The sequence below is a fragment of the Chiroxiphia lanceolata genome, chromosome 7 (assembly GCF_009829145.1).
Source record: "Chiroxiphia lanceolata isolate bChiLan1 chromosome 7, bChiLan1.pri, whole genome shotgun sequence".
Taxonomy (NCBI): Eukaryota; Metazoa; Chordata; class Aves; order Passeriformes; family Pipridae; genus Chiroxiphia; species Chiroxiphia lanceolata.
The window spans coordinates 30,321,661-30,347,205 of record NC_045643.1 but is presented as its reverse complement, the minus strand read 5'-3'; the positions used below and the strand labels follow the sequence as shown (position 1 = coordinate 30,347,205).

The 25,545-nt window shown below is 39.3% G+C and overlaps 3 protein-coding genes across 6 annotated transcripts in view; 2 read left to right on the top strand and 1 right to left on the bottom strand.

The window, feature by feature from the left end:
• The window catches only part of PARP14 (poly(ADP-ribose) polymerase family member 14), a 37,547-nt gene extending 30,831 nt beyond the window's left edge, over positions 1–6,716 (top strand). Inside the window, exons 29-36 of the mRNA XM_032694023.1 lie at positions 140–289; positions 957–1,019; positions 1,801–1,968; positions 2,101–2,307; positions 2,391–2,999; positions 3,536–3,666; positions 4,981–5,155; positions 6,430–6,716. Coding sequence (XP_032549914.1) covers positions 140–289; positions 957–1,019; positions 1,801–1,968; positions 2,101–2,307; positions 2,391–2,999; positions 3,536–3,666; positions 4,981–5,155; positions 6,430–6,716 — 1,790 coding nt within the window. The remainder of the gene's footprint in view (positions 1–139; positions 290–956; positions 1,020–1,800; positions 1,969–2,100; positions 2,308–2,390; positions 3,000–3,535; positions 3,667–4,980; positions 5,156–6,429) is intronic.
• PARP9 (poly(ADP-ribose) polymerase family member 9) overlaps positions 1–9,254 on the bottom strand; it is a 60,630-nt gene extending 51,376 nt beyond the window's left edge. For 2 of the 4 annotated variants that reach the window (XM_032693669.1, XM_032693670.1), the window contains exons 1-2: positions 9,040–9,254; positions 7,268–7,323 (exon numbers count right to left, since the gene is read on the bottom strand). The gene's annotated coding sequence lies outside the window, so the exon portion shown is untranslated. Of the gene's footprint in view, positions 1–1,683; positions 1,845–7,267; positions 7,324–9,039 lie in introns of all 4 variants that reach the window. The other 2 variants (XM_032693671.1, XM_032693672.1) reach the window with 2 other exon arrangements.
• LMLN (leishmanolysin like peptidase) lies at positions 9,187–25,515 on the top strand. Its single transcript, XM_032694021.1, has 17 exons — positions 9,187–9,576; positions 9,905–10,002; positions 10,108–10,138; positions 10,647–10,729; positions 11,187–11,304; positions 12,033–12,211; positions 12,882–12,987; positions 13,256–13,350; positions 14,187–14,304; positions 15,221–15,328; positions 16,057–16,133; positions 17,219–17,329; positions 18,022–18,154; positions 18,751–18,910; positions 19,695–19,825; positions 20,534–20,744; positions 21,340–25,515. The coding sequence occupies exons 1-17, from the start codon at positions 9,187–9,189 to the stop codon at positions 21,432–21,434; spliced, it is 2,244 nt and encodes a 747-aa protein (XP_032549912.1). The 3' UTR covers positions 21,435–25,515.
• The last annotated feature ends 30 nt before the right edge of the window (positions 25,516–25,545 follow it).

The window sequence follows — 25,545 nt, the reverse complement described above, 5'->3', positions numbered from 1 at the left end:
AAAGCAGGGACAGTGTGCATCCATCAAACTGATCTAGAGCATATTCCTTAAAAGGATAAATAGAAGTTTCCATCAGTGGAAGAGAATAATATCCCAAGCTAGAGGAGAAGTGACTGAAGATATTTTCTTTCCCTTGCAGGTTTCATTAAGCCTGTTTCTACTGAAGTATTGGGAGTTCATGAAATGAGGATTGGTTCCATCACGCTCCAAGCAATTAGTGGAGATATTACCAAGGAAGATACAGAGGTTATTGTAAACATAACAAATCCGTCATTTGATGCCAAAACAGGTATTATATTGAAGATGTAGTCATTTAGGGATAAATTTGGGCTAGTTTTTAGAAGGGGGTAGGGGAAAGAATTGTCCTTAAGGGAAATTTTTATGAAATATTTTTCAGATGAGAGAGAGGGATTTGTGATTAATCCCGAAATAGATCTTCAATAGCTTTTTTACGTATCCTAAATATTCAATTTAGTTTCCAAACAGAAGGCATTTGACCAGATTTTTCTTGCTTGAAACCAAAAATGTTTAAATAAAAGGGAATGTTTAGATCAAGTAGAATTAGGAAAAACTGCTCTTGTCCTAAACCATTTCATTATAAGCCAAGTAAATTGACCTGTAAGAAGCAGAGGGTTCTGACATTGTGAATTAGATGCATGAGAGATACCAAATGATAAAATTCAAAGCCATGGGAGAGTTTGGTGAAGGCCATATGGGTTTGGCTGGTGAAACAATGAAATAGGAGTTGTTCTTAATGATTTGTAATCAGCAGTGAAGGCAGTGTTCTGTCTGCAGCCAGTTCAGTGTGCCATGGAGGGGACTTAGGGGAACAGTCAAGGTTTTGTACTTTGTGGGATCTTGCCATACAAGAATTTAGGGCGTTTGTAGAGTACAGAAGTTGGGCAGAGTATTGACTTGACTTAACGAATGTGTATGCTTTTGTTGTGTGATTTAAGGGGTCTCCAAAGCCATTATGGATGCTGCTGGTTCCCAGGTGGTAGACGAATGTGCTCAATATGGTATGTTGATGCACACTATTTCGTTTGAATAATTTTTTGTTTTTCTTGTTCTCTCTGAAAACGTAAAGTCGTTTTATAATTCTCTACTCTGATGGCACAATTATTTCACCTGAAGAAGACAACTTTCACTTTTAGGAACTTTGAAAAGTCCTGTTCTTGTTTTGACACCTACTTTGAGAATTTTTCTTTTCCCAGTTGTTTAGCAACAACTTAAACATCAGTGTGTTATGCACATTATTGTCATCCAAAACACAGCCCTGTACCAGCTACTTAGAAGAAAATTAACTCTATCCCAGCTGAAACCAGGACCACCCTGATTACTTTTTTCTCTGCATTCTGGCAGATCAGTAGAGCTGTAAAATTCCAGCTCCCTGGGTTGGCCTCCATGAGCACAGAAAGGCACATTCTAGTTGCATAAAAAAAATAAGTGGCATAAGAAAGGATTTCTCATATAAATGAATTTGGCATGCTTTTAAGTAGAAGTGAGCTGTATTTGAAGTCATCCTAAATTCTTACATTGTACTTAATAGGAAACTAATTTGTAGCAGAGATCTCAGGAAATTGAAAAACACACATTTACTTGAACTGATTCCTCAAAGAATCTCTGCAGAGTATTTACAGAGAAAACCAGAGAATTAATTAAACCCAGGATAATATAGCTCACGGTAGATCTCTTTCCACTTCTTCATGTTCTCTTCTAGGATCAGGAGAACCAGCTATCTTTCCAGAAGAGATAGCCCCTTTGAAAATGTCTCCTTCTTTATCTTCTTCTCTCTTCCAGCTGGGCAGCATCAAAGTGGCTTTATTACTACACAAGGCGGAAATCTGTTGTGCAGTAAAATCATTCACTTGTTTTCCAATAACCACGTGAAAAGTCAGGTCTCCAAAGTGCTTCATGAGTGTGAGCAAAGGATGTACAAATCTGTTGCCTTCCCAGCTATTGGAACAGGTTTGTGTTTTCTTGGGGAAGCAATGAGGGCTGTGATGGGGATTGTTCAGAAACTGGGACAAACTTAATGTGGGTAACAGTAGACTTGTACAAGAAACTGTTCCCTGCTATGTGCCTTTTCTTTTTGTTTAGGTCAAGCAGGACAGAGTCCAGCAAAGGTGGCTGATGAAATGTTGGATGCCATAGTGGAATTTGCAAGCAAAAAATCAGTACAGCATTTACAGACAATTAAAATCGTCATCTTCCAGACAAATATGCTGAAGGACTTCTATGAAAGCATGAAGAAAAGAGAAGATTTGGCGTCATCCACAGCGGATTCGTGGTTTTCTATGCTTAAATGTAAGTAGATGGGTTTTCCGTGTGCATGGGCAAATTGAAGTTCTTCTGTTTACAACTAATAATTGACATATATTTATTTACAGCCTTGCTTTGGGGCAAAAAACAATCTACTGAGAAGAAAAAGCCCGTGATTTTGGAGAAGAAAGTCAATTTAGTCACGTTTCAAATTTGTGGAGAAAGCCAAGAAAATGTGGATGCAGCTGAGTCCTGGATAAAGGATTTAATTTTAAAGGAACAGAGTGAAACTACTTTTACAAATGAGCTAATTGAAAGTTTTGGTGAGAGGGAAATTGCTGCTTTGGTAGATCTTCAGAGAAGAAAGCATGTCACCATTCAGCTTGACAATAAACTTTCTCCCCCAGTAATTACTATTTCTGGTATTAGCAGAGATGTCTGGTTTGTTTTGGTAGAAATTCAGACAATGATCCAAAAAATGAAGGATGTTGAAGAAGAACAATCCAAGGCAGAACTTCTTTCTAACCTAGTAGAATGGAGGTATCTAGGAAGCAACGATACCTTTGTTGCTTTTGATAAACGGACAAATATGCAGCTGGAGGATGCCAAACTAGCTAAAAAACCATATCTCAATGTCAGAATTAACAAGAAGAACTACAAGGTGGATCTGAATACTCTACAGGCTCATGATGACCAAGGAAAAACTATCAACATTCAGCGTGTGTCAAAGAATGAAGGTGAATTACACTTTTGTTAAATAACAAAAAACTGTAATAGTGATTAATGAAGGATGCTTCTGATAAATGCCATCTCAGGTATCGTAGAAAAAGTAAGGTATTCCGTAGTTTTTCTTTTTTACTTGGACATGCCATAGCCAGCAGTTTTGATTTTCATAGCTAGTGGCAGGTATGACTGAAACCAGATCATCAATGTTAAAACCAAATACTATCCATACATACGTGACTAGTGAGCACAGATTTCATGCTGAAGTCTGACAAAGGAAGTGGTGTATGAAGTGGGGTTTTCCAGTTTGTTTTAGTTAGATGTTGCTATGAGGATAATTGGACTAGAGAAAATGTAAAATTTTAACTTTGCATTCATTACAGAGCCAGTGATGTTTGGAAGAGAGAGAGTACTTGTAGAATAAAGTATTGTGAATGGTACTGTCTTCTTAGCCCCCTCTATGCAGTTGGTTTTAAGACGTGCCTGTGAAGCTGAGCTAGTTGTCTATCATAATAATGTAATCTCTGTTCTACATATTTGCAATCAACAGACCTCCCTAAGGAGTGGGAAGACTTGCAAAATGAACGGGTCAAACTGGTGAATCTCAAGCCATCACATCCGGATTATAGAACAGTTGAGAAGATGTTTCGGACAACTTGTGCTAGCTTTACCATAGAGAAGGTGAAATCCTCTGGGGGGGAAAAATGTCCATGCTTGGGCTAGAAACATTAATATACTTTCTAAATATTTGTTTGCAAGGTGTCTACAACCCAGTACACCTTTCATATGTCAGTCTCCCTGGCACTCTACAGGGTGGATAAAAAGCAAAGCAAATTTTGTAAGAATTGTTCTGCCATTTCTGCCTTCTAACAGTGCAAAAACAGTGACCATCAGTCTTTAGGCTGACTCTGTGTTCAACTAACGTGGTACCCACTAGTTAATGTGGTGTTTCCAATTATGAAACTCTATATTGAAATGGAAGCATGAGCAAGCACGTTCAGAACACAAGGAAAAATATAAAGTCCTTGCAGATTGACCAAAAAGCTTTAGACTATTTTACAACTTCCTCCCTGTCATTCCTAGAGCCTTTCACTAAGCTGTTGGTTTTAACCAAAGTGTCAAGATTTGATTCTGCTTATTAAGAAATCTGAAACAGAATGCACAGGGACTTTGCCAGGGAGAAGATGGAATCATTCTGAATCAGAAGAGATAAATAGGAGAAAATACAGTCAAAATAAGAGTGAGACTAATGTGTTTGAAAATTTTCTTCCATCAGGAGCTTCAATAAGTATGGTCAGAAAAACACAATTAGAACAAAATATCAGTGTATTATAGAAAAAAATCGTGTAATCACATGATGTCTTTTTCCAATAAAAATGGAAAGATGTTACAGCAATGCCTTTCAGATTATATTTTGATGCAGAGACACTGCTTCTCCTTGAGTATGTTCACATTGTTGGCATAGGGAGCCAGCAACATCTATCCTCTCACCAATTTATTTTTATATAGGAGTTTCTTATGTGTTGCTAAGTTACGCATTTAAGGAAGCAAGTTTGACTTTCAGGCTTAGATCTAGAAGAGAAACAAATTCAATGTAATGCTATCACTACAGCCTATCTTTTAGTGAGGAAATCATCAGTAAAGATGATTGAGATGTACAGAAGGCATCTTACAACATTGCCTCTAGCTGTGGTACAGCAGCCTGTTTCTAGAAATGACAATGCACAGCACAATGATTGCTGTGTACCTGGTATACTGGAGAGGCAAGACAAACGTATGTTCAAAATTACTAAGCTTGAAAATCTGTTGTAATGTGCTTTGGGTTCTGATTTTTCAGGAGGTTACATATTCAGTTCCCCTACCCAAACCACATACTAACAGGGCATAGTGAAAATGACTGTCATTCTTTCATTTTGATTTCATTTTAATGCTTTCCTGCCATAATAAATATTCCTTCCTACCAGGGTAAATATAGTTAATTTCGTAATTTTGCAGATTGAAAGAGTACAAAATCCCTTCCTCTGGCAGACATACCAAATTAAAAAAAAATCTATCTGTAAAAAGAACAAAAAGGAAAATAATGAGAAGTTGCTATTTCATGGGACAGCTGCATCCTCACTGAGCACGATCAACCACTGTGGATTTAATCGCGGATTTGCTGGAAAGAATGGTGAGTCATTATTCAAATCAGTTCATTTCCTAGACATGTATGGGTGTTATGGACTGTCAACATTATAGTGCTGTCAGCACAACATGAAGACTGAATGAAATTGGAGAACAAAATAATAAATAACAGCAGAGAATAATCTATATGATAGAGGAATTATTTAATAGACAGTTATTAAATATTTAGCATAAAGGCGCTCTGCCTTAGTTCAAAGATTGTTTTGTCCAGTTGCTCTAGTACACTCATGTTGTGTTTATTATTTATTAGCATTCAAAGATGAAGGACAGGATCCAAAAAAGTGGAACTTGGACTGAATTGAGGTGCTAGTTGCTCTTAGAGGCCTCATCACCTTACTTCAAAAGTCCTTAATTTCTATTCTTAATGCCTTCTCCCTTAAGACTTCTTTGTACATGCCTAGGGCTGACTTGATCTTGAGTCAGCTGGGCAGCTTAACTCAGATCTAGTTGACACTTTGGTGTAGTCTGGATCCAAAAGTAGACGTTTCTCTGCCCGAATCCTCTGGAGGTCCTTACACTGAGATTTTCTTGAATAAATGAAGCCCAGCATACACAAAATATATCAGGTTCTGCACAGGTAGGAATGGCAGCCACGATTTGTTTTTAAAACATGACCAGTGGAGATGTAATTTCACTTTCCTGTTAGGAGGTTGGATTTACTCAGAAAGTAAGAGCACCAGATCCCCATGTCCTCTCTGTGCTTGTCAGTATTGACATCCACTTTTTCATCTCAGACACGATTTATGATTGGAAAGGCAGCTTCCCTTCTGTCAGGCTGGATAGCCAAGCAAAAGTATCCAAACATCAGAGCAGCCAGACAGGAAGGACCTGTCTGTCTTGAACAGCTTTCTACCAGTGTCAGAAAAAAGAAGTTTGTCTCGGACAAAGACATGTGATTCCTCTAACTTGCTGGGAAGTGTGACTAGAAAACTGTAATGGCAACTATATAGTAATTTTAAGTAGAAAAGTCTCTGAAGAATTGAAATTTGATTGATTGCAGGCTAAACAAGGCTAAATAGATAGAGAAGCCCTTTTCCCCATAGGAAAGGGGGTAGTCAAAACCTGGGCACTGATACTTACCTGATATCTATGTGGGTTCATATTTGATTCTGATACAAAGGATTATTATGGATTTTTTCTGTTTAAAACTCTCACTAAATTTATAACATCTGCAGAGTTAAAAAAAAAGGGGGGAGCTTTAGAGATTCCTATGAGAATAAGAACACTAACTCTATTTGAAAATGTTGTCTTTCCAAACAGCTGCAGCCATTGGAAACGGAACCTACTTTGCTGCTCATGCAAGTTATTCTGCTCAGAATCAGTATTCTGTTCCGGATGTGAATGGCAAAAAACACATGTACTTGGCTCGGGTCCTCACTGGGGAGTACTGTGCTGGGAAGACTGGACTAATCACTCCACCACCAAAGAACCCAGCAGATCCTACTGACCTGTATGACAGCGTAGTTGATAATGTGTCTAATCCAACAGTGTTTGTCATTTTTAATGACATTCAGGCATATCCGGAATACCTTATTACTTTCAAATAATAGAACAACCTTAATAGTCTGGAAAATTTTAGTGCCTTTTTACATGTGTGAATTAACAGGGCAGTTCTTTATTCTTGTTTATGTTTAAGTTTCTTTAGGTAGTTATTGATCTATCCATGTGTTTAAATGTCTTCAACAAAGACCAACATAAGCAAGTATTTTAGGACATGCTATTTCAATGTTCACATTTCAAATTCAGTTATGCAGAGATGTAGGCAAGAGCTGTGAGAACAGCTCCAATCTTTTCCTGTGCATGGCAGAGGAGAGTGGTAGGAGAGGGAGCTGCTCTGCCTTACCTATGGCCAGAAGTAAGTGGCATAAGGAGGTCAGTGTACCTACCATGTTCCAGTATTCACCATGTACAAAAGGCATCTTACAACATTGCCTCTAGCAGTGGTACAGCAGCCTGTTTCTAGAAATGACAATGCACAGCACCAAGTGCTTGGCTCCCTGTGAAGATTTGTTCAAAATGGTCCATGCTGAGAGATTCTTAAAGGTCTTTTCTGACCTAAACAGTGCTATGATTCTATGATTTTAATGACCTCACTCACCAGCAGAGTTTTCAGTCATTCTCAGGAATCCACTCACCCTTGTTGGTGCTGAAAGTCTGGAAGAAAAAAAAAATTTCCAATATTTAACATTCACTTTGCACTCATTGTTTCACCCCCCCTTACCCTGTTATGGCATACTTTGTTATTCCCTAGGTATAGATTACTGGACGTTGATATTCATACCATATTCAACAGGTATTCATACCTGTTTCTTAGGGGAATTCTCCGTGGTACCCTGGATTACCTACATCGAGCTTCCACATACAAAATCACTGCTTCTGCAATTTTCAAGATCATAAACGGGGACTTTTAATTTCGTCTTATCAGTGCAGAAACATTAACCCTTCTGTAGATCTATTCCCTAATTTGCAGAGTGTCAATTACAGGGGCACAATTCATCATGCTTAAACAACTTGAAATTTTTTAAAGTTCTCCAAAACAAGTAACTAATGACATTTGTACATCTTTGCATGCTGTGCAGTTAATCAGGTGATATTCTTACAACAGCCAATCAGAAGCTGTATGCACGAGTTTTAATAAAAGTAATTTTAAACAGCTACATTGTACTGCTGAGTTGTTTACACAAAGGAACACACCTCAATTAGACTGTTGCTTTACATTTGAGTATATGCTATAAAGGCTTAGAAGACAAAATTGTTTTCCTGTATTATCCATGTGACAGGTTTGTGCATACAAACTCAAGGTGAAATTACTCTGCCTTAGTCTAAGAAAGACCTGCGCTGCAAATAGCTGTCAGGATGTCTTAAAACCCCACTGTGATGTTCTCATTGCCTGGAGAGGGGAAAAGGGCTTACAGTATCTCTAGGTAGCAATGCTCACGCAGCACTTCAGATGAATGTCTTTCATAAATTCCCATTTAAAGCTAAACAAAATTTAACCCACTCCTGGTTTAAAAGATTTTGCTCCCTGTGAAAACGTGAGGATGCTTTTCTCCCTTCTCTGCTTTTTCTGGTGCTTTTCTGTACTGTGGAAGCACTGCAGCAGCCAGAGCAACTCAGTTTGGCTGAAAGCACCAGCCATCCGCTGGCTTCTCCCGCTGCTGTCACCGAGCTGCAGAGTGAGCCACCACTTTCTATTTGTGTGGCCCTCATTATACCTGAACACCTTGGAAAGCAGCAGGAGCTGCAAGATGAAGCACTACAAAAACACAGATGATTTTTATCCCTGGTGCTGGTGGTAGAAGCTTCTTTAGTCATTTTCATATTAGAAACTTAGGGATACTGTGTTGTACAATGTTTGTGGACTGAGAAGCTGGAAAAAGACTGCTGTGTATGAAAAATAAAATCCCGGGCAGAGAAGGATCTGGGGGTGCTGTTTGACAGATGGTTGGATATGAGCCAGTGTGTGCCCAGGTGGCCAAGAATGCCAGGAACAGTGTGGCCAGCAGGACTAGGGCAGTGACCATCCCCCTGTGCTCAGCACTGGTGAGGCACCTCTAATCCTGTGTTCAGTTTTGGGCTCATCAGGACAATAAAGACATTGAGGTGCTGGGGCATGTTCGGAGAAGGGCAGTGGAGCTGGGGAAGGGTCTGGAGCACAAGTCTTGTGAGGAGCAGCTGAGGGAGCTGGAGGGGCTCAGCCTGGACAAAAGGAGGCTCGGGGGTGATCTTATCAGTCTACTAATACCAGACAGGAGGTTGTCCCCAGGTGGGGTCGGTCTCTTCTCCCAGGTTACAAGAGCCAGGACAAGCAGAAATGGCCTGATTAGTTTAAACCTCAAACGGTTTAGATTGGATATTAGGAAAAATTACTTCACAGAAAGGGTGGTCGAGCATTGGAACGGCCTGCCCGGGGAAGCGGTGGAATCACAGTCCCTGGAAGCGCTAAAATCACGTGGCGCTCGGGGACATGCTTTAGTGGTGAGCACAGCAGTGCTGACTTAGCTGCTGGACTCGGTGATGTTGGAAGCCCATCCCAAACCCAGAGCTCCTGAGACCCTGGATCCCCTCCCGCGCCCCGCCCGCCGCCTCCCTCTCACCGCCTGCCCCGCCCCTCGAGGCGCCGCGCCCAATCAGCAGCGCCCGCCGCCGCTGCCCCGCCCCCCTCGCCATTGGCGGGGGCCGCTCCCCCGGCGCTGCCTCCATGGCGACGCGGCGGACGGGCACTCCAAGATGGCCGCCGAGCCGGGCGGCGGGCGCGCCATCGCCGCCCGCCGCTCCCGCCCGGGGCTCGCCGCCTTGACCGCCGGGCTCCTGCTGCTGCTGCTCCTGCTGCTGCTGCTCCTGCTGCTGCTTCCTTCTCCCTCCGCTTCTTCCTCTTGTGACCACCGTGTGCCCGGACGTGACCAGGTGCGGCCGCCGCGGGGCTCCTCAGGCGGCGGTGAGGGGTGCTGGGCAGCAGACGGTCCCTCTCTCCCCCGTCGTGCTGTTTGGGTCCGTCCGTCCTCGGCTTCCCCGGGGCGGGCTGTGCCGGGTCTGGCCCCGCGGCCCCGGGTGTGGTCGGTGACGGCGGCGGGCGGGCGCGGGGCGGTTCCTCCCCGGTGAGGGAAGGGTCGGGAAGGGGCTGGAAGGGACTGATGGAGCGGTGCTGCCGCGGTGAGAAGGAGCGCAGGGCTCGGGGTGCTGTGTCTGTCCCGCTGAGCTGCCTCATCCAGCGGCCCGTACCTCTCCTTGCCAGGTTGTCTTTCAAGTTCCTCTCAAGGAAAATCATGTCTCGAAGCGAAACGTGGATCAACAGCTAAGAATCAAGATTGTATATGACACTAGTGTTGAGAAGTGAGTATAATGTTGTGGCAGCGTTTTTCTTTTTTTTTTTGTCTCCGTGGCTGAGAATGGAAACCTTACTAACTAAAGCTTGATTGTTTTGTTTTTTAAATGTAGCTTGCTGACTGAGAAAAGACATCTTATAAAGGTATGTTATATTTACTTCCCGTTTCTGTGCTAGCATATTTTATTGTATGCATAAAATTAAGTTTAAGGTCAATTTAATTAGAAGCTTTGAATACTAGCAATTTAATATCCTCTAGTTGAGGAAACCAAGGCTTTGTGTATAGATTATGCCTTTATTCCAAATAATTCCAGTATTCTGCAGACTGTACTTTGACAGGTGTTTGCTGTATCCCAGGGTGCAATGGTATCAGTAAGAAATGTGCATATAGTTTTTAAAAGCCTCTTTGAAGCTGTACATTGAAATTAATACTGGCTCCCTTCCCAATAACAAAATATGAGAATACTGAAACAAAATATTTCTTAAATATGTTGATAGTAATTGAACTTCTTGGGGAGTCTGGGTTTCCCCTATTCTACTGTACAACAACATCTGGCAAATTTCATGTAAGTCGATAGTTAGTGCCTTTCAGGTGAGTTGTGTCTGCACTGCTAGTGGGTGACTTTTGATTTTTTTTTTTTGTCCTGTTCAGAACAAACTCTTCCCCCAAGCTATATCTTATTTGGAGAAGACGTTTCAAGTGCGCAAATCCACAAGTACTATATTACTAAGCAGGTAGGTGAAAGTTTGTTGAAAATCACTTGCTATATTTGATATTTAACATTGTGTTGTATAGCTTTTAAAAGTAGAATAGAATAAGAGTGTAGGAAATGCCCTCCTGAATCAGACCACCTGGCCCAGGGGGGTAGCAGATCCTCTTTTAGGGAGTATGCACAAATCTGCCCACCTTTCATTATTGACACCTGCATTTTGTTGTGTCAGAAATGTTGAAAGCTATACATGCTGCCAGTTCCCTTTTATATGTACCCCATTTATGAACCTGTTCCTAATCTCTCTTTGAACCTGTGGATGCACCATTAACAGCTGGAAGCATTATGTCCTCCCTAGCAGTGTAACTAACAATTTTCACTGTGAAAGTTTTATTAAAATACCAGTATAATACTTTCAGAGTATTCTAGACTTTTGTTTTAATAATAAAACAGTGCTGACTGTCTTTCATGTTTCATTGAAGGCAATGTGTGACAAACCAATATTTAAGGAGGAAAGCTGACCCTCACAGATATTGCCAAAAAGCCTGCGCAGACCATACGAGATGTGGGCCAGTTATAGTTCCTGAGGAACACCTCCAGGTAAGCTCAGCTGTCCAATCTTTGAAATAATCTTTGAAAGATTATTGTTTGTGGAAATTAATGAAAAAGTAAATATTGCTAACTGTGCGTAAGTGACCTCTTTGTGGGAGATCACTAAATCTGAAGGACAGAATAGAACAACTTAAGTTAATGGGAGTTCTGTAGTTTATGTTGTTGAGCCAAAAGTCAGATAAAACTGGACTAGTTACTGTTTCCTAAGCCTGCATTGTAATGACGTGCACAGAGAGGATGAGGTTTGAAGCTTATTAAACTGCTGCTAGTCAGCTTGTTATTCACCTTGATCAACGAGTTGGATTTTCACAGAGTTAATAGTAAGTGTTGATTTTTTTTTTTTTTTTTAAGTCCTTGTTTGAAGAGGTTATCTGCTGACCTGACAGCATGGTGCAGGAAATGCTTCTGACATGTTTTCCTGCATGAACTTTTGATTAAGCTACAGATGTGATCAGTAGATTTCTTTCTCTCCTTCTTTTAACTTTTTTTTTTTTTTTTTAAAGCTGCCATCTTTATGGTGTCTGAAAAATCAAAAGAGCCAGTCATTTGAAAGCTATTCCTTGGCTCTGGTTTTGTTTACTCTCTTCATAGGGCGTTTTCTTACCTTCTGCTGTTTTACAATGGGATTTATTCTCAGCTTCAAGCTAATTAAATTGTCATACGAAATTTTGATCATAGATAAAGTGTATTAATTGTTCCATTTGAACGTGTCAAAGCAATGCAGGGTGTACAACGAGAGTGACTGGCACCGCAGGCCCACTGGCTCGCCTGACCAAGAAGGGGTTCGAGATGCTGACTTTGTGCTCTACGTTAGTGCTCTCACTACTGAAAGGTGTGGCCATGAAAATATCATTGCATATGCAGCCTACTGCCAGCTGGAAGCTGAAATGGACAGGCAAGTATTCCCTCTGTTGCAAACTCTTTTTTTAATTAAACTTTCAAGTTTTTTCATTGTTCCTATGTGGAATTTAATTGTTTGCTTGTTTTGTGTAACAAGGTAGGAGTCATTACTGAAATAGACAAGCACTGTATTTATGTAAAACCACAAAGCCATCAAATAGTGCTTAACTTGCAAAGTTGAGTCACATGAGTTAAAGCTAATCTTCCACTGTTAATGCCTAAACTTTATCTCAAGATCCTCTTTCTGGTGGAGTGCTTCATGTGTTCATGTGTTCACGGAGTCATGTGTTCACAGACTTAAAGAAGAATGCAAGTGGCTCTACTTACATGGCTCTTGTTTCCAGCTCAGTTGTAGTCACTGTCACAGGCTTTGTACCTCTGTAGGGTCTTCCCTAAATTCAGATCTCTTGGGCTGTTGTCACTGACACCTTTGCAGAACACTGAGTGTAGAGATTGGTTGATCCCACCTCTCCCCGTCCCAACAGTAAACTAGTCACTGAATTCTTAACAGATAAAACATTTATAAATGATTGGGTAAGTTGTTTGGAAGGACTTATTTTTACATTAGTCTGTATTTTCTTTAATCTTCCACTGCTTCAAGTGAATGTGATTTGAATTTGCTAGTATTTTACTGAAACCCATTTAACTTTAAAACTGTCTTCCAGGCCAATAGCAGGATATGCCAACTTGTGTCCAAATATGATTTCAACGCAAGCTCAGGAATTCATTGGCATGTTGTCTACGGTGAAACACGAGATCATCCATGCACTGGTGAGGGTTGATGTTATAAAATGTGTTTTCCTGAAATTGGTGCCTGCTCACATGCCTCCAGCTTGTTGCAAGAGGAAGATGTTTGATGGAGGAAGGCTCTTGCTTTGCCTTCTTCAATTTATGTGTTAATTGCCTTGGAGCACATTACTTGCAATGTTATCTGCTACTTGCAGTGTATCTGTGCCAGGGGGGGACTCTTTCATGGCATTTGACTTTGGATGTTAATGTCTTACCAAAGGTTTCCATGTGCTTGTTTTTTAACTTGAAGGGGTTCTCTGCTGGACTGTTTGCATTTTATCGTGATGATGATGGAAAACCTTTGACACCAAGATATGCAGATGGACTCCCTCCTTTTAATGAAAGGTATTACATGTTTTTTGGACCTCCACTGAAAGATGTTTTCCTGTTACCTTTTTAGGATGTATTCTTGCCTGTTGAAAATCCAACTTCGTTCCATTATTAGAGCACTTTGCCTTTATTATGTTCAAACATTGGTATGTGGTGGTTTTTTAGTCTTTCTTTACACTGCTATTGAACACTTGTATTATCCACATGTATTACAAATTAAGACAGGATTTCATTTATCAGGAGACTTGAACTTAAGCATTACAATGACCTGTGCCTAAATTTTGATGCTGATGAACACCTCTCTAAATGAAGAATTGTGTTTTCTGTAGGCTGCCTAATGTCAGTGCAGTTTGTTTTTAAGATATGTATCATTCAAGGTTTATAGTTATGCGGAACTGGCAGTGTGTGTAGTCTGCTGTGTGAGTTTTCTGACTTGTTATAGAATGAGCAATTTGCTTTTTTTTTTTCTTTGTTTAGTTGATGTGGTAGAAATGTTCTTCTAGAGATTTTTTTGGAGGTGGGAAGGGTAGAGAGCCTTCTTTGTTCACCTTTTTATAATAGCAATTCTGAGATTTTGAATTTCATTTCTTACCCTCTTGGTAACAGTCGAAAATATATCTTGAGTTTATAGACATATTTTTAATAATCTTACTTTGCCTTGTTAAATCAGAATTGTGTGTATAACGAACACATATCATAAAAAGGAGAAACGTTACGTAATAAAATTTTTAATTTAGAAAGCTTGAGGGAGCACAGAGATTATCCGTGATTCTGTTTCTTACAGAGAAAAGTCTTTTCACAGTAGCGAATCTTTGTGGGAAAGGTTTGTAACCAAAGCATTCTCCTTGCAGCCTAGGTTTGTATCAGTGGAGCAATAAAGTCGTGCACAGAGCAGTGAGGTTATGGGATGTACGTGGTGGCAAAATGCTGCGCCATGCTGTTCACCTTCTGGTAACGCCTCGTGTAGTCGTAAGTGTGGAGTAACTTCTAAACTTCATGTGCCAGGGTTCTCATCATGTTCTCGAGTCATAAAATATTCCTTACTCCTTAAGAAGTAATAACCTAACATTGAATACCCTTTCCCTGAAAGCATGGCCCAAAGCCTACTCCGTTAAGACCATGTAATTAGTTGAGAGGGTGGATCCAAAGTGGAAAATGGGTGGCAGACAGCATGAAAAAAATAAATTGACTTAATATTGAGAGACAAGGATGGCACTGGGAAGTAAATTATGAGAGGTTAAGCAAAACTGATGTTGAAGAGATTCCTTAATCCTACTCTTTAGATGTTTTCCTGCAGACTTAGACACCTAGTATTCCTGTTCCTTTAACAGATAGCATTGTCACTGCTTTTCTCATTTGTAAAATCATTCTATTTTCTACTTTTCTCTTTAAAAACATTGTTTTAATATTTTCTCTAATTTTATTGATTACAAAATAATATAGTTAACATTTTGTCATGTTTAAAAAGAAATTCCTCAAGCTTTCTTGGAAATCTTTCTTGCTTCCCATGCCTCTGACTTTCCCTCTGTGCCATCAAAAGAACATATACTCAAGTGTAATAAATTGGTATTGTAAATAAGTTGTAGTGTTAATCATATTTGGCCACAGATAATCTTTTTGTTTGTTTTAAATCTAACACAGTATATGGAGCAAACTTGGATTAATGACCCCTCGTTTTGCTCATTTGTTCCCAGGAGATGAGTAGGCAGAGTGTTAGGTTCTCTATTGGGGTGCTTGGTGGCTTAGTCAGCCTCTGAGTAGAAGTGTTTTACATTGAGAAGGAAATGAAATGCTGAAATACTTTTAAAAGATAATTATAGAGCAGTAGGACTGCATGTGGGTCTCTGTCTCAATATTTTGAGAGTTGTAAATGTTTTCTTTCTAGGAAGAAGCTCGAAAACATTTTAATTGTCCAATTCTAGAGGGAATGGAGCTTGAAAATCAAGGTGGCATGGGTACTGAGCTCAATCACTGGGAGAAGAGATTGTTGGAGGTTAGTGCTGACACTAGGAATGAAAGGGGATGTGGCAATGTCTGTTCCCTCCACCTTGATTTTTAGGTTTAGTGTGGTATCTACTGGAGCCTTGAAAATGCAGGGGTATCAAACCTCACTGAAATACATCACAAACAGTACTTAATACTTAAATACTTAAATTTATCCAGAAATAGGGTATTTATCTCTTAACCTTTGTGCTAAGTCTCAGAGTATGAATTTGAGATGATTACTGAAAAACTAAATGTCTCTTACTTCTGTCTACCATTTACCCTTTTGAGGAGGTTTGCTCCCTTTTTAGTGCAAGGGGGATAGTCCTTTGAATCATTTCAGCTTTGTTGCCCTCTGCTTCATATATCAAATATGTGATCACTCTTCATTACCTTCACTTCATCTCTGTTCATGTGCCCTGGCATTGACTTTTGCCATCTGTCTTCCAAAACCTTGTCTGATCAAGAAAACACTTATTTCCCTCCTGACATTTAAACTAATTTTTATTTATAAGTTTGTGCTGTGTTAGGTTTTTGGCAGAGGTACACTTTCTAGTCATTGGTGTATGCAGAGAGGTAAACTAGAAGGGAAATGCTTCAGAACAGACCTTTTATGAAGGAGGATGGGATTTGATTGTCAGTAGTAAAGAGACTGGAAATAAAATGCCTTTTCATAGGAAGGATTTTCTTACAATAATGATTTTCAGTGGCTTACTAATAGTAACTGGTAACTTTCAGAATGAAGCAATGACTGGATCCCATACTCAGAATCGAGTCTTTTCCAGGATCACCTTGGCATTAATGGAAGACACAGGGTAGGAATTAAGAATAGGGGTTGGGGTTTGGTTCATTTGTGTTTGATTTTCGTTGTACTTGACGTTAGTTAGAATTGATGCATTTTTACTTACCCATCTGCAGCACAGCAGATAATCATCATAACTGGCATTACACTAAACAAGGAGTTAGACCCCATATGTTATTTTTTCTTCATGTATTTCAAAATCCTTTCTTAATTTAGCCTTAAAAAAACAGGCATTGCAATGCATAATACTGTTTGTGGAGTCTGTTTACTTTTTTTCCTGATGTAAGTCTTCTCTAGTTGCATACAGTACATACTGATTTTTTTTTTTTCCCAGCTCTTCTTGCAGATAGAAAGGAGAAATTGCCTAAAATGTCATCTTTCTGTATGCATTGTTCCTTTGCAGATCACGAAATTTTCTTCTAGTTCATTGGGAACTTGAAGAACAGTGTAATTGTAATATATTTTGTTACAGGCAGGGATGCAGTTTCCCTTTTTCTTAATTTGAAGACCTTAAGGCATAGTATGAAGTTCTTGGAGCTGAGTTTTATTAACCAGAACACAAATTTTTGAAGGAACTATATTCTTGTTATAAGTGAAGCCAGTAATCAAGGGTTCTTAGCAGCAAGGCTGTTCATTCGATAATGAACAAGCAAAGCAGCGCTGGGTGCAAAAGGAGGCCTCACAAATACTCACACCCTACACCCTGCAGAGTGTTTTGCAGTCTTTTATACATTTGTTCCAGGAAAGTCACCGCCCAGTTTCGTTTCTTGGTTGTGATGTCGGTTTCGTTCCTCGGGCCCTGCAGGCTCTTATCAGTGGTTGAGGGGAAAAGTTGAAGTTTTCTTTTTTCTTATCCTTTGGATAACTTCTTCCCTTATGCATGCATATTTACTCGTTGCATATATAGGCAGTATATTTTTAAGTCTTATTTGACCTTAGTGGTATATGTTTGTTAAAAGCAAATTACATAAGCATATTTACATGAGCATATTTAGTATATTTACATTTGGCAGTTTCAATAACCCTCTATTTCTTGTTCTTTATTAACATGAATCATTGCACAATTCCTCACATTCTCGTTTTAAAATCCCTTTACAGGTGGTATAAAGCAAATTACAGCATGGCAGAGAAATTAGATTGGGGACGCGATAAAGGCTGTGACTTTGTAATGAAGAGCTGCAAATTCTGGATTGACCAAAAGAGGCAAAAGTAAGGATACAGTCTCTTAAAAAAAATTTGAGAGGAAACCCTGGTGCTTGTTTATGTTTGTCCTTCGAATGTAACTCAGTGAAAAGAAGTAGGGGCACATATAGATGAACAAGGAATGCTGTGCTGCATCCCACTCAATACAATAAATACAGAGCCAAACATCTTAGGGTGTGGAATGCATTTACACTATGAGAAGGCTGTGCTTCAGAGAGGATGGGTAGGACTTAATCTAAAAGTGTTTGCCTTCTTATTTTGTCCCTTTTAATTGGAAATGCAGCCTGTGTCATTTTGCATTACTAGACTGTACTAAAAGCAACAAAGGGAGGTGATAGGCATCTTCAAAACAAAGCCTGCCTTGTTTGTTCCTTTCAATACTCATACATTCCTAAGACACAGCTGCATAGTGGGCCTGTTTTGCTTGTATATTTTTTTTAAAGTTTACAAAGCAGTGTCATTAAAACTAAATAGGTGAGTGCATTGTAATTTTGATCACTGGCTTGATATTCTGAAAGGTCATACCCAGACAAATAATAGTAATTAACCTCCAGAGAAGAAGTTGATGCTTCTTTGTGTCATTGAGTGAGTGTAGGGGAGAATGGGAACAAAGAATCTAGACAGACTGTTTATGTAAAGCAGTTAAAGTGATCTAGTGGGATTTTTATTCTTCTTTTTTTCTTTCTTTCTTTTTTGAGGAGGCAATTAATCAGTCCATACTGCGACACTTTGAGGAGTAATCCTTTGCAGTTAACCTGCAGACAGGACCAAAGAGCAGTAGCAGTGTGCAACTTGCAAAAGTTTCCAAAGCAGTTACCTCAGGAATATCAGGTATAATGGATCTTACTTTAACAAATAACTGAAGTGTTTTCATTGTTGAGCTTTGCAGCCAGATGATTATATTTTTGGTTGTTTTTTTTTCTTCTGAACTAGTAGATGAGGGTAGATAATGTGAAAAATGTCTGCCTAGTTTATTCCAAGGAGTCTGAAAAAAAACCCTTGTGATATTAATAAAAGAATAAGGAGGTTTCTTGACCATCTAACCAAATACCAGATGGAAAAGTTGCTGTGTAAAAGAAATCCCTCAGAATGTTTTGTTTGGGGTATTTCTTCCCCTAGTCTGCTGCCCTGTGTCACTGCACACTAAGAAATGTGTTCTGTTTACATCCCAAGGAATGCACTGATTACAAAGAGGGGAGGCAGGGGCAGGAGTGGGGAGTGATACATACAAATGTGAATCTCTGCATTATTTACATATTCTTAAATACTTCTGTTTTTTCTGGTTCATGGGTATTGTAAGTTGCTGTTAACTGCATTCCTGAGTGTCACAGCTGATGTTCTTACAGGTGTAGTGACTGGGTCTGTTTAAAAACAGTTGTACACTTGTCTTTGCACAAAGTGCTTCACTACTGTATTTTGTTTTGCAGTACTTCGACAATCTTAATGGAGTACCAGCAGAAGAATTGCCTTATTATGGTGGCTCAGTAGAAATTGCTGACTATTGTCCCTTTAGTCAGGAATTCAGCTGGCATTTAAGTGGTGAATTTCAACGCAGTTCAGACTGCAGAATAATTGAAAACCAACCAGGTCAGTACTCAGGTTTTCAATATGATATTGCAGAGACTGCATTTCTTAATTTGAAATGGACTTGCTGTGTATTCAAACTAACTGGATGTGAATTTTTTCACTAGTCAGGTTTTACCCTACCAGCTGTGTAAACACTGTGCTGGGGTTAGAAGCATAGCAGTACTACCTTGTACCCCTAGGAGGCAAACTCCCACATCTAATGCAAGAATTGCCGAAGAGCAGAACAGATAATAACCCCAAATGATCCAGATATAACACAAAGGGTTAGGGTGGGTGGGTTGGTTGTTTTTTGAGTGTCTGAAACATAATTCCACTTTCCACCTTTGTGGGGTTTTTGTTCAAGGCAAGGAGCTTTGCAAATTACCAGAATATGGGTAGTGCATGGATGTTCAGTATTGCAGAACTGCAGAATGCTGGAGGATATTACCTGTCTGTTCAGTTGTATCAAAAACAAACAAACACACACCCTCTGCCCTGAAGCCAGAAATCACAGCTGGTGCTCCCTAGGGGTAAACATAACCACATAGTTCTGATGGAAAATGCTTGCTGGTTGGGGTTTTTTTGTGGTTAGTGGACTGGTTTGTTTGGTTTTAAAGTCTTGTGTTTCTTCCCACTTTATTTTCAAGATGGTATTATTCCCAAACTGATGATGATTAAGGGTCTGAAATGTTCCAAAAGTAAACTTTAAGGTGCACGTGGAGATATTGACCATTATAGGCTTTTAAGTTGATGTGGACTTTGTTTCTCTAGTAAGTTGCAATTCAGTATATTCCTTCTACCTTAGATCCTACCAAAAACTATGGTGCAGAGAAATATGGACCAAACTCTGTATGTCTTATTCAGAAATCTGCTTTTGTTATGGAACAGTGCAGGAGGAAACTCAGTTACCCTGACTGGGGTAGTGGATGTTACCAAGTAAGTATATGTTGGGTTATCTTTTTTTTTTTTTTTTTTTTTTTTTTAAGTAACACTTAGGAGAAAAGTCAGGTATAAAATGTCAGCTATGACTTAGAACTTTGCATCTGCACACTGATCATGACCTTCTCTACCTCAAATCTCTAGATCATTTGGCATGCTTTGAAAACAATTATCTTCCAACCATAAGCCTGTAATTTAGCTACGTTAAGTGTGTGACCTCTGGGATGGCTTGTGTGTTACTCCCAGTCTTGCTAGGGACATCATCTATCTTAGCTGAAGAGAAAGTGTCACTGGGGTAAGAAAGAATAATTACATGAAATGTTCTGTTATTGAAGCTTAATGCTAATTAGTCTTTCTGATTTTTCAGAGGTGGAAAGCACTGTGCACATGTCACTTATTTTTCATTATCCTCATTCTCTTCAGGACTATCTCACTAAAGGTGTCACATTCAACAGCTGCACAACTGAAAAAGTAGACATGAGCAGAAGCCAAATTTTACTAATTCTCAGTTGATGATCTGCATCATTGCACAAAAGGAGTACAGTCAGTGCTTTAAAGCATTCCTGAATCGAATAGTTGCTCTGAGTGCATTAAAATACCTGCAGTTCATCTGTGCTTCTAATGCCAGGTGTTTACTGAATGTCCTATTTACTTATTGAAAGAACCTCCAAAACTGTAATACCGACTTGACTCTTTTATTTTAAGGTTTCTTGTTCTCCACAAGGGCTGCATGTTTGGGTCAAGGACACTGCCTACTTGTGCAGCCGCTCAGGTCAGGTGTTAACTGTGAGCATCCAGATGAATGGCTGGATACACGTTGGGAATCTGCTCTGCCCAGCCTGTTCAGACTTCTGTGACTCCTGCCCCCCAGAGCGGGATCCTCCAGCTTCCAACCTAACAAGAGCTGCACCCATTGGTAGGTTGCCTTATTTGCTGAAGTGAAACTTTAATGTTTGATATCTGAAAATTTCAAAGATTTATGTCAGCTCTGACTGTTGAGAACAGGAAAGCCATGGCTATTCAAAGATCCCAGGTGTAGGAGGTAAAGGAAGATAGCAAAGGTGCTCTGCTTTTTGCTGTGCGGTTGTGCAGAATGGTGGCTAACACAGGAGGAATGTGTCTGAAACATAACTCCTTCATGTCATGTCTCCTGGTAATCATCCCAGAAATCTAGCTTTAGCCTGGGAATTTACCAGGAAATCCAGACTGTGTTTTGAAGGCCATATTGTTATTATAATCTTAAAAACTGTCACCTCGTGGAAAGTGAGTTCTCACTTGTGTAACTTCCAATTGACAGTGTTAGTGTTGTAATCCAGCACATGAAAGATCAGAGTCAGTTTTCTTTCTGAGGGAGGCAAAAAGCTTAATTCACTAAATACCAGTTAATGTTTAGTCAAGAAGTTTGCTTTAGCTCTTTCATGGTTTTTAGTGTTCTCTTTGTTATTTTGTCTTCTCTTTAAATATAAAATTTATAAGCTTTATGGTTTTTTGTTTGTTTGTTTTTATTTTAGACTTGTGCTCCTGCTCGTCCAGCCTGGTGGTAACCCTTTGGCTACTGATGGCCAACTTAATTCCCCTGCTAACAGGATTGTTTCTCTGTGCATAGAGTTAAGCTCGGGGCCAGAAGATGTTCAGAGATGATACAGTATTATGTTGCACTCCTTACTGTGGAGCACAGAGTATTTGTCTCTGCAGGAAGCTGTCTTCTGCTGAACCTCATCTCTCCTGGCAAGTATTGGTGCAGACAGTAGTCAGGGAGGTGCTGACAAAAGCAGCCAGAGTTTTGAGAGGAGGAAAATTTACCTTGTCATCTCAATAAGTGCCAGTATTTTCCTGAATTACAACCTTTGGTTTTTTGGACTCACTAACAAGATCCAGTATGCCAACTGTGTTAGACTACCTGGCAATTCAGTTAAGATCTGAAACAAGAACTCTTCTGTAATAGAACTGAGGGTTGTTTTTTTTTGTTATGTCTGTTGTGTGACTGGTAGCAAAGTATCCTCAAACTGGAAATATACCTCAGTGGTTTAGTCAAAAGCCATGTAAAAATAAGTTGTTGTCACTGCTAATAACCCAGGCCTGAACAGGTTGGGAATTAGTTTGTTTTGTCAATTCTTACAATTCATGGGTGAAGGAATAATTTAGTGGGGTATATCAGTGGTTAGCAGTTGTCACCACAACTTGATTTTGCAGCTTTGAGGCTTCTCAGAATTCATACTAGGTAAAGCAGCTAATTCTTGGGGTTCACTTGCATATACCTACATGCACAAAGTGGAGTTTCAGACTGATAATGAAGACAACTGTCTAGAAATCCCATTGTCATTTAGCATGTGCCAGTTCTACTGTGAAATTTAATACATAAAATATTTCAATATTCTCAGAGTAATTTGCTGGGCAAATACGTTTCAGTACTGATATCCAGACTGTAAAACTGGGATAGAATTTATGATCACTTTTTATTTTGTTGGTTTGTTTCTTAAATAATGAATAATGGCATTATTGTTTCTTAAATAGTATGAACATAACTGCAAATGTTTTCACTTTTTGTTGAAGGGCAAACCAGTAGCAATGGCAGCTATAATCTTAAAGGACCATGATGATGTCTCTAGACCAAAAACTATATTGAATGTGTAAGGAAAATCTAATCTGTTTTCCTTTTTTTTATTTTCCACCTCCACTTTTTCTTGCACATGTAAATACTGTGGATTATTTGAGTATTTGCAATAAGTTGAGAATCAGATGTTTTGAAACACTTGCGGGTACCCTTTGCTACAAAACTAATAATGAGAAAATAAAGAAGAGGAAGGAAAGGAGTAAATCTCAAGCTAAGGAGAGCTGCTCTATAGGACCCTTGTAAGGATGGTTTTATAATGTATAACAAATAGTCCCGTTTAGAGTAAAAGAAACTGTCACGTGATTCAATCCACTGTCTGTCCTTTTAGGATAGTTTTTATGCTTGGAAGAGTGTTAAACTTGAGGGAATGGACATGCCCAGTGCACTAGAAAAGTGCAAAGATGATGTTACTCTGCTTCTTAAATGTGCTGTGATATTAGAATTGTCAGTGACTGGATTCCTTTCTAAAATGGAAGGTAGGGAGGTGGAGTAAAATTTACTTAGCTATAATTAAACTTTAAATTATTAAAGGACTTCCATCATGATTGTAAGAAATTCTTAGTGCCTGCTGGACTTGTTTGTTGTTTTTTTTTATTTAAAGAAACTCTTACGACACTGCTGAGGCAAGTGAGGTGCAACCTAAAACTGTCTGAAGGCATCACAGTTGAGAGTACCTTGCACTGTGTTATGTCCCCTTCTTGACTGCAAGTTAAGTTTGCTTTGAATTATACAAGGCCTAGGCTAGACTTAAACCAGTGTTTCAGAGAAGCAATACAAGTCAGGACTCTAATGCTTTAAATTTGTGCAAGTTCAAATTATGAAACTAAGATTGATAAGTGAACACTAATCATGTTAATATGTCCACAAAACAGTCAATATAAATTGATTCCGTAAAACATAAAGGTTTGAGAATACATCTTAGGTCCCAGAGGTTGATATTGTATTTTTTCTGTTGTGCAATAATACAGTTGAAATGGTATCACTCAACAACAATGCTTTTGATACTTGAAAAAAAATTACTGGTTATTTTTCCTTACTGTGGAATATTTGCACTGTCTGAACTTTCTGGTTAACTTTATACCTGTTAAACTTTTTAACTGGTGTTAATTTATTGTGTTCAGTGTTTGATATGCTGGTCTCCTGTCTGTGTAAATGTGAGATTTGTTATATTTAATTGAATATTTTTATCTTCTACACAGTTGTTTATCTTGAGAGTTTTTCTTCTCTTAATCTCTTTTCCTGAGAATTAACTGAAAGATGGCTTAGAAAGTTGATGCTTACCTACTTCTGAATTATATGCATTAATTAAAGAAAGGGGCTGTAGTGCTTTGTACTGACAGGGAAAAATCTATGGGAGCTCTTGTGGTCAGGATCACCAGTACCTGCTGAGTAGCTGCATCAGTGAATCCAGTGAAGTAAAACTGCTACTGCCTTAATAATCTGAGATTTCAGTCGTAATTTCTTTGGTGTGCAGCCCTTCAACTGGCTGTGAACTGCAGAACTGGACGTGACTTTGGGGCGTTGGGTCAGAAAAATGCAATGTATTGTATCCCATCAGTGGGTTAACAGCTGTTAGCAGCTGTAGCCTTGTGGGAACTGCCAAGGAATGTGTCAAGTTCAATTTAAAGTGACAACGAACTGATAATCATCATAAAGAATATTTGAGTAAAGCTGACTACCTCAGTTGTGTTTGTCTTTGCATTCAGCTTCTAGCCTGCTGTGAACTTCCAAATCTTAAGATGAATTAAGTAAAAACATGTCTCAGGTTTCTAAGAATAAAGTAAATACAGTAGGAAGCATAAGCCATTTTTGAGTGTAGAACATAGCTAAAAATGTAGCTTTATACCAATCAGTTGTGTAGCCTTAAGTGTAGTTTATGCTGTAAAAATCAGAATTGCTTTTAAATAAATACGAAGTTTGCAGGCAGCTCCGTTAGGTGTCCTGACTGCAGGTGGCCAGTCTATCCTATTGCATCTCTTATTCCTGAAAACTTTGAAATGTAACCCAGTTAAGCCTTTGTGTTCTCACCAGAGTAAATGGGGCACCAGGAGCCCTACAAGTTGTGCTAAGAGATACATGAGGTAGCTCACCTGTAGCAGAAACATTTTCAGTATGTAGTGTCCCCAGTTTTAATTTTTAAAAAAACATTCCATGTTTCCTTAGGGAAATAAATTAGTCTTGTGGACTTTTCTGACCCCAGTAGTTCAAAACATTTCAATTAGAAGTCGAGGGCAGTCATACTTTAGGAACACATTTTTCTAGTGCTTCAATTACAAGAAATAATTATAGCTTTTGGCTGGAGAATGCAGCAGGTAAAACCACACTGAAAAGCAGCAATTCATTCCTCCTGAAATGAGTTGAGGTCTTGGGAGACTGTCATGGCCTTTGGTGTAGGTTAATTACTGAAAGAGAATCATGTCCCCCATTAGTTGACTGTCAGTCCAAAGCAGCTCATTCTTTCTACTGTGCATTAGTGAATTGGGAAGACTTATGTCACTTAAGAGCAGATATCTCCACAATTCCTCATGAGGGCCAGTTGTTTTTAAATCTTCCTGTACTGGAAATCTTGCTGCTTAATTGTATTCCAATAGAGAGGGAATCGTATGTCCTTTCTTCCCCTCGTTTCCAGGGAGTGACTTTCAGCCAGCTGAGCAGCTCAAGGTCTTTTCCCTGTGAGATTGAAGCCCCAGTTTTTGCTTGTCTGGTTGTGTGGGTGCTGCTCATGTGTGTGTATTGGTCTTCAGGATTTGGGGCTATTTGTACACTGAATAATGTGATCTTACACTACCAGACTTTCAAAGTGCAAATGTTGCCTTTCAGATATGAAGCTTACCTTGGAGATAAAACGACAGTTTTGAGAGAACTGGTTGACCTTGAACATGTGTTTCCTATTTTGTTACAGAATGTAAATATAGAACTAGGTATTTTACACTGATTTTGGCTGGATTGAGATATAAGGGCTAATTTGTGTTATTTATGGAGTAAAAAAATTACTTATTTTACTGTTTAAAAAAAGTATGTTATAAAAAAAAAAGACAAGACTGTTCATCAATAAAATGTCTGTAGAAAATTGTTTCTTTTTGTCCTTTTCTTTGAGAGCTGA